Source organism: Conger conger, chromosome 6, assembly GCF_963514075.1.
Source record: "Conger conger chromosome 6, fConCon1.1, whole genome shotgun sequence".
Classification (NCBI taxonomy): Eukaryota; Metazoa; Chordata; class Actinopteri; order Anguilliformes; family Congridae; genus Conger; species Conger conger.
The window spans coordinates 56726983-56741823 of NC_083765.1; the positions used below are offsets into that span (position 1 = coordinate 56726983).

At 45.1% G+C, this 14841-nt stretch overlaps 1 protein-coding gene across 4 annotated transcripts in view; it reads left to right on the forward strand.

Moving 5' to 3' along the window:
* Nucleotides 1-14841, forward strand: part of LOC133131357 (neuron navigator 2-like) — a 90022-nt gene that overhangs the window by 10861 nt on the left and 64320 nt on the right. For all 4 annotated transcript variants that reach the window (XM_061246671.1, XM_061246672.1, XM_061246673.1 and 1 more), the window contains exons 5-7: nt 541-772; nt 3504-3658; nt 12724-13831. In XM_061246671.1, coding sequence (XP_061102655.1) covers nt 541-772; nt 3504-3658; nt 12724-13831 — 1495 coding nt within the window. The remainder of the gene's footprint in view (nt 1-540; nt 773-3503; nt 3659-12723; nt 13832-14841) is intronic.

A 14841-nucleotide genomic window follows, 5' to 3' on the forward strand; every position in this document is an offset into this window, starting at 1 on the left:
GGACTGCATTTATATAGCACTTTTATCCGAAGTGCTTTACAATTGATGCCTCTCATTCACCCATTCACACACACACTCACACTCACACAACAATGGCGATAGGTTGCTATGCAAGCCACCGACCACCTATTGGGGGTTGGCTGCCTTGCTCAGGGACACTTTGACACACCCAGGGCGGGAGATTGAACTGCCGGTTAATGTCGCCTTTATCATAACAGTATAACAGTGGCATCATGACTGGATTTTCCCCAAATGGTCTAACTGCCATTGTTAGACCAGAAATTCTTATAACGTGTAACTGTTTTTTTTGTCTTTTTTTTTTATACCAATGTGCCCTTTTAGTGATTTTATTAATTTTATTAAGCTTTACTTATACAGGGTAGGTTGACTGAGCATGCATGTTCTTTTGCAGCAACGATCTGCTAATGCCCCCCCAAGTAGCCTAACCTGCATGTGTTTGTAGGTCTTGGAGTTCCAGGCTCTTGGTTCTGCTTCTCACTGAGGTTTGATGTGCCCCCTGTGTCTCTCCCCGCTCCACAGAGATCCGCAATGGCAATCTGAAGGCCATCTTGGGGCTCTTCTTCAGCCTGTCCCGCTACAAGCAGCAGCAGGCCCAAAAGCACAGCTCCCAGCCCCACGCACCGCACCAACACCACCAGACCAGCTCCCCCTCCACCCAGCACACCCACAGCCAGGCCGGGGCCCCCGTTCAGGGCCAATCGCACACGCTATCGGCACAAACGCAGAAAGCACAAGCAGAGATGCAATCCAGGTACTGCTCCCCCGCTGACCGCTGTATGTGTGAGGCATGCTGGGAAGTGTGGTTCACATGGTTTTGAGTCAGCTTGTCCAGCCCAATAATTATGTCCTTTTGGAGGATGCTGGTCTATGGTTTCAAACATGTAGACTTTGTGTTTGAAGTATTGATGATGTGCCTGTTCACTTTCCTGAGGTCTTCTGGAGACGCATTATAATAAGTACTTATTTTTAATACTCATTTTCAAAGTACTACAGATGCAGTGGAAACGGGTATTATTTTCATTTTACATCAGTACCATGACACAACATTCCAAGACATTCACCATCTTTTTCTCAAAAAATGACATGCATGCTTTTTCCCTGCCTTAGTGTTGGGTATCTGTAGATGGTCTTCTAAGGGATTCATCTTGCATGTTTCATGAGTATCTGCTCACGACAGATCATGGGCTTCTTTGGGGTCTTATATACTGAACTGTGTGTTATTTTCAGGGTTGGTTGGGATGACGTGGTTTGATTCTGCTGCATTTCATGCTGTTCTGCTTGCTCTATCTCCGTCTCTCTTCGTGTCTCTCTCTCCCTCTCTCTCTCTTTGTCTGCCTGTTTCTCTCTTTCTGAATTTAATTCAAATGCTTTATTGACATGACATTCAAAATGCATATTGCTGAAGTGTAGTTATGACAACAATCAATCATGTAGTTAGAAACAATACAAAAATGAAAAATGGCAACAACGTTAACAGCATAAATAACCTTAATATAACATTTATTAGCTATTCAATGTTTAGTTTTAGTTGCTGCCACATGATTGGCTGATTAAATATTTGCATTAACAAGCTAGTGTACAGGTCCACCTAATAAACTGCTCACTGAGGGTATTTCCAATATATAATGATCTTTTATTGTTAAGTCTTTCTCTCCCTCCCTATCGCCCTCTCTCCCTCTTCCGCCTTCTCTCTTTTTCTCCCCCTCCCCCCCTATCCCTATCGTTCTCTCTCTTGTTACCCACCGGTGTCCTGCAGCTCTGGTCTCCTCTAACCTGCGCTTGCTCTTTCTCTTTCTCTATGCTTCTCCATCCATTCTGCTTTCTGCGCCGTAAACTCCTCCATCCAGGGACTCCTCTCACAGTAAACTCCACAAGGGTCAGAGGAGGTCCTCTAGGTCAGAGACCGTTTGTCTTTCACCTCCCTCCCTCCCCGGTCTCTCTGCACGCTTTCACCAAAACATCCCAGGCCCGGTTCAGAAAGTTTCCCCGAAGTCACGCCTCATTTCAGACATCTGTCCAATGGCGGGCGAGGAACCTTTGTGTAACCCCTGGCCCCGAACGTAATTGTTGTGAGCATGACATCGCGTTTGAATGTGCAATAAATTCTTAACTGTTAAGTGGAGTTGTTTTAGGCTGTATTTGAAAGACATTGGGCAATTACACCATTTTCTGTTAGGTTTGCTAAAATGGCCCAGGTTATTTTGATACCTTACATACCCAGCTTGGTATGAAAATTGGCATTTTAAAATAGAATACAAGTCGTATGTAGTAGACAACAATTGTGCACAATGTAATAAAGGAACATTTTGCTCATTTCAAAAATGCTTTTTTGACTATTTGAAACGCTTCACCTGTAAAGCAGCATGCTGTCGCCACCTACAGGTGAAGTGGGGTAATTACTTGTCAGAGCCAACAACTGCAGCAAGTGTCATTTTTAAACCTGCTCACTAATCTGCTTGAACCTTTTACCTGACACCTCTGTTTGCGTGTGTGTGTGCATGCCTGTGTGTGCGTGTGTGCATGCCTGTGTGTGTGTGTGTGTGCGCTTGTATGTCTTGCTTGTCTCCAGAATGTTAAGATATAACACATGATGACATGCTGAAAGTTTGCACAGGAAACTTATCGGCGCTTGCCAGTCTGAGATCAATTAATGGCAGTCAGTGTCCATGTTTGTATTGTGATTATGATTATGTGATTATTGTGGTTGTTGGTTGAATGGATGCAGGCCCATTTGGGTTCATTTGAAACGATTAGACTGTTCCAGGGTGAAGAATGTATGAAATGTATTCAAATGTATGAATGTATGTATTCAAGCCAAAATGTTTTGAAATTCATAGCTATATCTCATATCTCATCTATGACATGAATTGGATATAATCGCATCTATTTTTTTGAATACATAACATTGGTATGGGAAGATGGTAATTGTTAAATCATTGTCATTGTGCCATCAAATGTTCTGCTTGTTTAGATGAGAACAAGACATTCGCAACCATTAGTGTTGGTTTTGACTTCTCACGATCAGGGTGATGAGAAAGTCATCCTTGGACTTACCCATCCTTGGATACCTCGCTGTCTGTATTATAGCTTTTATTCACTAATATAAGCCGTTTCCATGTTCCTAATGTAAGATCTGTAAGGCCCAGGGCTGCAAGTTGATGTGTGCTTACTGTAAATATAATTTATGGAGTAATCTACTGATTAGTTTGTGTGCTCCTTTGAAAAATCCGATATTTTGTAGTGAATGATTAGATTTTGTACCCCAGTTTATATCATTAATGGGCAATAACTGTTCATAATCTATAGCCACTTAGACCAAAATGCAAGGAGCTGTCAGAGATAACTAGCCGATAGTGTTATGTGATTAACCGCGGGCCAGCAGGCAGACGGTGCAGTTCAGAGCACAGGGCCGTCTCTGAATGGCGGTTTAGCGGCGACTCTGGTTTCTCACTGCTCCCTCTGTGGTGTGGGTGGGCCCCCAGGCTCCCGGGCCCCACCTTGAGGATGTCAGCTGCAGGCAGCGAGGGCAAGCCCCGGGGCCCGGCCGGCGCCAGCGCTAACAACCGCCGCAGCCAGAGCTTCAACACCTTCGACAAGTCCAAGCCCTGCCCTCGGCCCGCCAGCGTCCACGAGAAAGGTGAGTCCCGTCCTGCGTGGCTGTGGCCCCTCTTCCGTAAGCACGCTCCCAGAGGAGAGTTTTTGGGGTAACACTTTCCTTCAACCCCTCGCCATAAGGTGGACATAACATTGTCATACCCATGACATGGCAGCTGCCACAAGGTGGCATAACAAGATGTTAGGTTATGTCAAATGACATGTAACGGTCATACTTTCATCTGTACATTTGATCACTGTAATATCTGTCATAACATATACTGATAAAAGTATAACAGTTCATTTGACATCAACTGACATCATCTGTTATGGCATCTTGTGCTATGTCATATGTATGACAGTGTTATGTCAGCCTTATGGCGAGGAGTTCAAGTCGCATGTCACCGAGTTTTCATTTGGGGCCTCCATACTGTTTTCACTATGCCGTCGGTACCTGGTTTCTCTCATTTTGTGGTCGATATGCAATTACAAACCTACAGGTTGTGTTTATGAGGTTCTGGGGTGCTCCGAGTATTAATACATTTTAATTCTGCTAATTTGGTTTGAATTGATTTTTGATGGGATCACTGCAGTTTTCTTATGTATGCATGAAATGATCTATACAAATAAAGATTGCTTGATTGATTGATGGAATTTGTTCCTCGGAGTTGCGCAAGTCCACTGCTTTCGCTTGTGTGCGGTGATACACGCAGATAGAGGTGTTTATAAATATGAAAAGAAGCGCGAAGACGGATTAGAATTTTTCCCAGGTTGCCAGGCTCTCCTTCTCCTGCTTGTTCAACCAGTTTCACGAGAAGGGCCAACTGTGCGTCTGTTAATCTGAGGGCAACCCCCGACTGCAGGCTATTTCACGTCTCCTGAGTTGAAAGCGTATACTTGGAGCCCTACAGTGAAGCAGATTGAATTTCAGTTTTAACAGGGCAGCGAGGCTTTGCTAAGACTTCTAGACAGTCAGCAAGACATGTACAGGACTGTGTGATGTGTGACCTCAGATGTGGTTGGCAACCAAACACACTGGTTGAGTGGGTGTGAAGAATGATGGGAAATATTGGCTGAAACATGGGTATAGTATATAAAAGAGGGCAGCAGTAACTCAAATGTATCCTTGTATCAAGTAAAGTGGTTTCACTAAGAATGTAACTGTTTTGCGAGTGCAAGCTTTTCTTTATTTTACTTAACATAAAATTTTACTAAACGATTACATTTTCTTCAGCACCCAAATGAACACTGTAAACTTCCAGACTTCGTCAGTATGGCACATTAAATATCCTGAATATGAGTAGCAGAGAAATAGCAGCTACAAATAACATGGGTCTTATACAATTTGCAGTCCTATAAGACAAGCACAGGCTTGGGGTCCTACTTGTAATGGGGCTAGGATAGTTTTTGAATTATTATTTTTGGAATATGTTTGAGTTTGAGGTGCTTGGGGTCTATATCCACCATTGTGTACCAACTTAAATTATGCTGTTTAAACCTCCACTTGATGAGTGCAACATTCAGATATGGGGCAAATGCAGCTCAGCAAAGGGTTAAGTCCCTCTTTGTTGCTAAGAAACGCTGAGTGGGGATGTGCTGGGCTGCGGGGAACAGCTGTTTCCGGAGAGGGTGATTTATCCGTGAAGACCGGACAGTCCACCGCTCCGCTCTCTCCGGCAGCCGGGGGGGGCGGGGAATGGGATCGGGCAGCCGCCCACTGGACGGAGCATCGCTATAGGAACCGGCCTCCGTGGCTCGGACGTGGGTTTCCTGTTGAGCAGCCGTACAGAGCAGGGCTGTAATGTAGAGAGGGCTAACCGCAGTAATGAAAACCACAGGGCTCAGCGCTAGTTCTAAAGACCACCGATATGGGTGAACGAGCGGTCAGACCGGACCGGATGCTTTGATGTGCCACCTGTGGACCGGTGACCAGGTAGCTAGCCTTTTGTATTACACTACATTACGTTAAATTACATTACACGTTATAGGCATTTGGCAGGCATTTATCCAGAGCGAAGGTCAACCAAATACATAACCATAATCAGGGACAAGTGCGCTGAAAGACCCGAGAGGGGAGTACAGTTGCTAGCACAAGTGCTGGGAATGACTGTCCTGTGCTACTCGTCCTGCCCTGTTTCTGGTTGTGTGTTTGTGAATGCGTGTAAGAGTTCACCGGGTTGTGACCATGTGAAGCTTCAGAATGGTGAGGACGTGGTGAGGTCTGGAGGCCTCTCACTGCTGGTGTTAGAGAAGGTTTCAGACCCTGGGGCAGTGACCCTCAGCCTGCCCTCTGAACTCAAGGGTTTATTTTTGGGCTCTTTTTCCTCAATCAGCTCGCCAGATATTTGCTGAACTCCCAAAGTCCTGCAGTTAATAATACGGGGTTAAATATTAGTCAGGGAACAGAGCTACATTGTCTTCTCAGGCGTGCTTGTTTCTTTGCCCTTGAATTCAATGGTTTTAAATAATCTGAGGTTCCTTGATATTATGGTATATTCTCTCTCGTAATCTTGGATCAGTCATTCTGGTCTAAAAGCAGTTTTTTCCTCAATTCTCTTTAATTAAATCTCTGATGAACTATGTTCCTTCACGGCAGAATTTTTCTTGTAATGAAATGAATTAGCGATTCGGATTCCTTTGCTTGTTATTCTTCACGGTAAGTGGCGTGTAATTTGTGGCACGCTCGTAATCGGTGAACCACGTTTGCCGCAGCCTGTTTGTAATGTTATTGCAGTCGCGAGGTCTGACAGTCAGGGTTGTGTGAGATTTATAAGAGCTGAGGACGTTGTGTGGCAGTGTGGACCTTGAGCTGCTGTGCGTTGTATAGTACTGCTGCATTCATACTGTACTTCTTTGTGCAGGCCAATGGAATGCTGGCTGATGAACTATGTGGAACAATGCTTTAAAAGCAAAGGTCCCGCTAAAAATGTATCCATTTATCCTTATCCTTTATCCAGCAGTATTTTTGCTAAATTGATTAGTCCATTCAAAGGCTTCCCAAGGCCAAATTTCTGAATGAATAGTCTGTACACAATGAATCAAGCTAAGGTTCTCTTTTCAAATATCTTTGAAATACCAAAAATAATAATGAGTTAAAAATTATTCCAAGATTGTATGTACAGTTATAATCTTATATAACTGTATATGCAGTTCTAATCTCAATTCCCTTCAGGTCAATAATGGTTTTCAGTCAAGCAATCAAGATCATCCATTGAATACATTGTTTTCCTTAGAAAATTGCTAACAAGATGAAGTGGCAACAGTACTTGCTTTTAATGTTTCCGTTTCAAAATAATTTTCATCCATAGAGTTTCATTCGTTTTGAAGCGAGGTCATTAGGAGCCGTTTTGTTTGACTAATGAATAGCATTACTTCGTATATTGAGCCTTTAACAGCGGGCACTAATGTGAGATCAGGCGTCTCTAAAGCTTGCCACCTGCTATGGGACGAGTTGAATCACCTGCAACAGGAAGCCCCGGCATCAAACCCTCTGGGATGGGTAGTTCACACTGTTGCTCCTCTCTGAAACATTCTAATAAGGTTTCATAACTTGGCGAATCCTCCGGTCTGAACTGGGTTTAAGGTCACAAATACAGCGATTACAGTGTTCTTAATTGAACATTCTAATACTGATGTAACTTATCACGACGGAAAAAGTAACCGAGTTTGAGAACACAAAAAAAGTATTTTAATTTGTTTTAAGTGATCAATTCTTAAAAGGGTTAACTGCGATGCCTATAGCCTATGCCCATACTGCAGTATTGAACTTTAAAGCTGTGTATCACATGCTATACACAGAGTCATCCCAGCTGAGAGAATGCATGTGTCTGTACTGTGGCTGAGAGGCCAGCAGTTTTAGTATGCAGCGTGACCAGGCTCTCATTGTGCATTGATTAAGCTTTAATTAGAGTAGTTTTTGTAAAGAGAGAGAGGGGGGAAGTGTGTGGAGAACTCTCTGTGTGTGTGTGTGAGGGAGATTGAGAGAAAGGGAGTGAGAGAGAGGGAGAGAGGGGAGAGAAAGGGAGGGGGTTAGCAATAGATGGGTTAGCATAGCGGTTAGCGAAGATGACTCTGTTGATGCGACTCCAGTTGACTGAGAGGTGCTGTTCCAGATGCCCTGTGCTTGTCACTGTGTTGGCCAGCCAGCTCATTGTTCCAGCAGCAGCCACCTAACCCCTGCTTCCTAGCCTGAGAGAGTCTGTGATGTTATCAGTTGGACAGAGCCTGCCTCCCTTATCGCATCATGGGGTGGGGTGTGGGGGGGGGGTGATTTTTCCCTGCTGTCCAGTTTGCCTCCCCCCAAAATCCAAAAGGGAGGTGGAGAGAGGAGAAAAGAGGAGAGCATTTTATAATTTGTCTAAACAGGTGGGAGGGCTTTAGAGTGACTGGCTCATGTTTGCGTGTTTCTTAGTTCTCATCTTTTCATACTCCTGAACAGTGTGTGTGTGTGGGTTAGCTTTTTAACTGCTCTCAAACCTTTTGGACTGCACTCAGCCCTTAGACTTCTTTGCTGGGATCTCTGCAAACAAGGTTGGTAAAGAAACTTACACCTAGTAAGTTGTGATGAGTTCACTTTCTGAAAACACTGGTTATGTACCAGTTTCTGCTGTCATTGTTCATTATGAATGGAGGTTTGTTTGTGAATGTCTGTCTAAACCAGATAGCAATGTTACCTTGTTGCATGAGTGCACATTGGCATTCACAGTGCACTAAGCTAGGCACAGTAATTGAATGTATTGAAAGTCCAGGTTTTGGTCGTTTACTTCAGTTATTCCTGATTAAGTTCCTTAAGGTGGCAGTATGTATTGTGACAGCAGCATGAATCTGAATGTAGTATGTCAGGTGACCACTGTGGTAGTGTGCAACTGCAGAACATGTCCCACCCTTCATTCCCTGTGCAGCCTGTCATTCAGTTCATTTTGCTTACATTATATGTGCATTTACACACAGATCTGAAACTAAAACAGTATTTCGGAAATAATTAAAAAGCAGGCTTCATATTGAATGTAGGCAGCAGAACAGCCATTGACACTTTTAAAGTGATGTTGTTTCTCTGGCAGTGCATAATGTGTGTCTCTGGCCGAGGAGAGAAAGGGTGTTTAAAGCGCCGGGACTGTGCGTCTGTAGTGTAGCAGACTGTGTTTCCTCTCTCACTGGCTCCAGGCAGTGTGCAGGGACAGCAGTTTGGGGCTGGACGCTTTGGTTGTCTCTGCACAGGCAGACCTCTGAATGGACCGGCCGGCTTAGCTGTGCTTGTTTTATTTGTGTTTATTCATGTGGAGGGCCTTTCTAACAGTTGTAACAGTGGCTTAGAACAAGGGCGAGCTGTCCGACTTATTTAAAAGGGCTCAATGGCTGAGATGTGGCTACTTTTGTGGCTGCTTTTTAGTGTGAGTTTTGTTAAGACATCATTAGTTAGTGGGACCTCATAAACAGTCCACTGTTCTAAATCCCCTGGGTTTAAATGCTGGTTTAAATAGTTGTATGCTCAGTTATTTATGCATCTTATATTTATTTATAATCTATTTAATTACGTATGTTTTTATAATGAGCTGCAGTCCAACACGAACACATTCACTGTTATTGACTTGTATTTTTAGACATTGACACATACATTAAACCTGGTGCTGTATTGTGCAGTAGTTACCTTGGTAAATACTGTTAGAGAATAACAGAAGAGAGAACATGTTCTGAAATGTTTTTGCTGCAAGGCACAAAATATGACTTTTGCAAAATCCGGAATGGGAAAACAATTATGTTTTTATTAAACCATGTGACGGTAAAACTGTTGACCCCATAGGTCATTATCTATCTCCGGGTCATTATGTCAGTCTGTAGAGAACAATACTGCATTTGTGAAGTTGATTAAGGCCAAAGGAGAAATAAAATTAAACTACTAGAGAAATATAAATTGTGCTAAGTACTGTACGTATGTTTGGGCATCTTAAGCTCAGAACCTGTCCCATGTAAAGCAGTAACCCTGGTGTTATTCATTATTTCAGGGGAAAGCTGTGCTTTGATGTGTTGGAGCATGCTGAAGGGTGTGCCTGATTGCTTGTGACAGGCATAATCTGGCTGCGTCTGACCTGTGAAATGGGGTCCGGTCTCTGGGGCAGCCCCGCCGGGACTCCCCCGGATATCCCAGTCAGTCCCTCCAGCCTCCGGTGGTGTCAGGAACTCTCCAGTGGGTCCCTAGGGTCCGTCACAGGTTCAGGTCCCCTCCTGAGGGCCCTCACCCGGGGTGAGGGAGAGCGGGGATGGACAGCCTGAGGTTAGGGACACCCCCTGTTTAGGGGCCGCTCTGTTGTCATTTGCCTCCCTTCAAATTAAGCCTAATAATGATAATAATTGAGCGATTAAGAGCTAAGAACTAGAACATGCTGTTGTGGGCGACTGGGTTGGGTTGGCACCCCAGGGGGGCGACCATTTGGTCAGGTCTTTACCTTCCCCCCGGGGAACGTGCTGTACTCTCGTGAAGGTCACCTGACCATGAGGTCACTGGGTACGAGCACGTTGTGCACGAACTGTGATTGGCTGATATACGGTAAATACCATGACCGTCTTCGATTCAATGCTCGAAGATGCAAAAAGTGTCTATTTGCTTACAGGTGTTTCATTTCATCAAACATCTCTCTGGAGCCAAAATGTCCTCATAGTCCACTAAAGTCCTCAAACAGTGCAGTCCGTAACTATTTTGACAGTGGTACAATCTCAGTTCTTTTGACCCTGTACTCTGGCTCTGTACTCGATCACATTGGATTTGAAATGAGTTAATATGTGGTTAAAGTACAGTGTCAGCTTTAAGTTCAGGGTATTTACCTCCATATCGGGTGATCAGAGTAGGAATTACATCCCTGCTTGTACATAGTCCCCCCATTTTAGGGGACCAAAAGTAATTGCACAGTTACTGCTCAGATTAGTCAAATGTAATAATTTGTGCCACTGTTACTCATATTGGTCCGTATACACTGGTCCGTATATATCACATTACAAAATGTGGGAATACAAAATCACAAACCATACTGGATGGACATTGTTTTGCATCCTGGGTTTTGGATCACGAAGATGGCTGTGGACGGTTACCGCAGTGCGTGTCTATAACATGAAGCCCCACGCCTACATTGTGGGATCACACATTGCGCTTTGAATCCACCTCATAGTTAACCAGCCTTTCATCAGTGTGTTTATGCAAGGGGACATTAGTCATCTGTCCCACTCACTGCAAGCTGGCATGGCTAATTGACTCTAATCGTTCGCAAATTATATTGCCGTTTCATGAGACCGCCGAAAACGGGAGGAAACTAGCAATTTGAGGTTTTTTGTAATTAAGGCATGTTAATTATTTAAAGGTGGACCGAATGATTACAAACACAATGCCCCTGAATGAAATGAAAGACCTGAACCCTGAATAAACACTACTCTAATCCCTGGTGAATTACGGGAAGTGCACTTGAGAAGATTAGGAGCAAAACGTCAAACCAGTTTCCTCGGGTCACATATCGCCTGCTCATGTAGACCTCACTCCTAGTGATAAAGAGATGAGAAAATAATTAGGATTGTCTAAAGATATAGTTTAGGGGAAATATGTTTTTTCCTCTGCAGTTTTTTCACTGCATTTAGCTATAGAGCATGTGCATGAATTGTTATGAATGCTGACACTTTCCTGTATTTTCTTGGCACATGTGTTTAAGAGTTATATGATTCTTCTTGGGGCAGCACTGTCCCAACTGTCAATGTTGTATGTTAGCAGTTTGTGCGTGTTTATGTAGTATATGTGCGCATATGAGAGTGCGTGCCTGTGTGAGTGCACATGTACATGCATATGTGCACACACTTGTAGGATAAAGCATGCCCAGGGCTCCATGAGGAGCACATCCCATGAAGCTAGCTTATACATTTCTTCGCGCTGTATGATCCAGTGCAGCGTGTGTGTACATGTATGGGAATGTTGCGTCCATGCCGCGGGACGTTTTTCGGCGCTTTCCGTGAAGCTGGTCTGGCTCTCCTCAGCAGAGTGAGGTCAGCAGCCGGCCTGCTGGTCGAGCAGGCAACCTCTGATGATTTACACTCCGCTTGGCTGCTCTCACAAAATATACACAAACCCTGGCCGGCAGTTTGTTTTTGAATTTTTCACCACCTGCCCGTCGTTACAGGCAGTTGGTTTTGAGGGGCAGGGCTTTTTCAGCTGTCTGGTGTGTTGTGTGGATAAAGTAAGGTGTTGCAGCACGCTCTCTTCCAGTTTGATACTATTGGAGACTGCTTGTGACAGAGTATTACGCAGAACTGAGAAAGGTAGGCCGTGTTAAATGAACCTCTTATGGGAAAGATGGAATGGGATCTTTGGCAGGTATTCATTCAGTGTCCATCTGATATATTAAATATGGTCTTGTTGGTGAGCAAGTCGTGCAATTTTAGTTCTAATCAGTTTGCAGTGGCATATTTGAGCATTTTAATTTTGGGACGACACCTTAAAGAAAATGACAGATTCTGCCTTTGTAGACTTCTGAAATGTTTGTTTTTTCTGAGTGAAACCACAGGTATTTGGTAACAGTATTTTCCTGCCTTTCTGCATACAAGGTAAAGAAACAAAATATATTGAATATAATGTACTCAATATATAAAGCAGACTATTTGCAACAGCATATTTTTGCTGGCCTGTGGTTTCAAGAAACAAGCTGAGTGAAGGTGAAGAACTAAGTGAGAATTGTTTTAGCATTAGAAATCCATCCAATTTTCAGCCTTATGTTAGTGGGTGTTGGGATTTTGATAGACAGTCCTTGTCCTTGGATTGGGTTGGCCAGTCCAAACATATAGCCTAGTCTTGTGGGCAGAATGATGAAATGGGTCTAGGTCAGTGCTCTTGTCTACATGGGGGACTTTGCTTGATGTGGGCAGAATGTCGCCTAATTGCTAAGACTGCAACCCAAAAGATTGGTGGTTCTTATTGTAGCCACAATAAGAGCTGTGCAGCTGTTGGGACCTTGAGCAAGGCCTGAGCTCCAGGGGGTCTCACCAACTGTAAGTCGCTTTGGATAAAAGCATTGGCCAAATAAGAAAAATTTAACAGAAAGAAAAGTCTGACTTGCATCTCTGTTCTTTACTCCACAGAGCCACCAGAGGGCGTCAGCACCCAGCCTTCCGGGATGGCTGAACACACCCCACCTTCAGGACCCATCTGCACCTCCAGCAGCATATCCACCTTCAGTGGCACCACCTCTTCCTCCTCATCCTCAGCCATCCCCCAACCCAGCTCATCCAGCAAGCCCTGGCGGAGCAAGTCACTCAACGCCAAGCACAGCGCCACCACCTCCATCTTCTCCGTGAAGCAGGACCCCCCCAAGCTGTCCCTGCCGCCCGTCGAGACCCCCCCGAAGGCCGCCCCCGTCCCTCAGAGGTCCATGCTGGAGAAGCTCAAGCTCTTCAACAGCAAAGGGGGCTCCAAGTCGTCTGGAGGGGGGCCGGCGACGGACGGCGCAGTCGCCCGGGAGACCGGCGCAGAGAAGGCGGAGGCCGGCTCCAACACAGACCCCCTGGAGGAGGCGGACGGGAACGCGCGGCCCCCAAACGGCACGGGCGTCGCCCTCACCAGCAGCCCCAAGATCGCCCTGAAGGGCATCGCCCAACGCACCTTCAGCAGGGCCCTCACCGCCAAGAAGAGCTCCCTGAAGGTCGCCGAGAAAGACAAGGACAAGACCAAGGAGAAGGACAAAGCCAAGGAGAGCTCCAAGCGCTCGTCAGTCACCGAGAGGGCGGAGCTAAAGGAGGGGCCGAAGGAGGAGCTTGTCGTTCAGGAGGTGGAGCAGAAGAAGACCTCAAAGATCACCAGCTTTATCCCCAAGGGGGGAAAGGTCAGCGGTGCCAAAAAGGAGGGCTCGACCCAAGTGCACAGCGGCATACCAAAGCCAGGAGCCAAGGCCTCCGGGGCGGGGAAGAGCTCAGCGGGGCCCTCTGCTGGTAAGGATGGGGATCGGCCCCGCAGCATGCGGCTGAGCGGGGGGCTGTCCCTGTACAAGGGGCAGCTGGACGGCAGGAACTCCAGCTCCTCCTCCAGCCTGGCCTCCACCGAGGGCAAGGCCCAGCAGACCAACAGCGCCCTGGTGGCCGGCGCGGGTACAACACAGTCGACGGCCAGCAACACTGTCAGCGTTCAACTACCTCATCCTCAACAGCAATACAGCCACCCCAACACTGCCACTGTCGCCCCTTTCATGTACAGGTACGACTCTAGGGATTAATACTGTTGCGCTGAAGCCACAGTAGTAGCTCATGAATACTCCTTGTGGCTTATTCTGTGGGAATTTGTTATTCTGTAGGTATGTGAGTTTTACAGGCAGTGTTACCAGTGCTGATTTGCTGTCTGCATTGTAACTCTTTTTCTACAGCTGCACGTATGTGGGCATTCCACATTTAATTTAAGGAGGTGAGCTCTAGAACATGAACATGAAATACAGAGCAAACAAATCATAAAATATCATAACCTTCGGCAAAAAAATGAAATGTTGTGGATCAGGACTCTGCAGTGCTCCCATTTTATGGGCATTTGCTCCTGAAAATTGGTGTATGCAAACTGAAAAAGAAATGTTTCTTCTAATTTGGATGCATTGCTGTGCTCCTTTGAAAAATGTTTGTGTTGTTAGTCCCTGTGGATTCTGATAGATTTTGTAGTTTATATACAGAAAATTTTGTTCTGTCAGTAAAGTCATGTTCTGTATGTGAATGAAAAACCTCAAACTTATTATCAGCAAAAAATGTCAAAAATGAGTGGAATGTGTGTGCTTCTCTGATGCCCCCAAACCAAATGAATTTGCACAAAAATGCAGGATGCTTCGAAGTACTGCTTCCTCACCCTGAGGACCTTAACACATGTTTCCTTTTAGATTGATGTAGATTTGAGCATTGACTGAGATTTACATCTTTATCTACTTAATAATATAAAGTGGGATTATTTTGAATTATTACCGAATAATTCAAAATTACCGGACTGTCACATGTGTTTAAGTTAATTGTAATTCTACTACTTAATGTACTTTTTAAATGTATGCTGTGCTTTCAAGGGAGAAAGATCCCCTGGTTCCCTTTGAGGTGGTTTTTGTTAAACCGCATTGAGTGGTTGTGAAGAGTCTTAATTTAACCCCTGAGGTGCTCGCGCACCTGGCTGATGGTGGGGTTTGAAGCCAGTCGTTAGGCTGTCGAATTCCCCAGTCCGACTCCTCACGTCTCCGCACG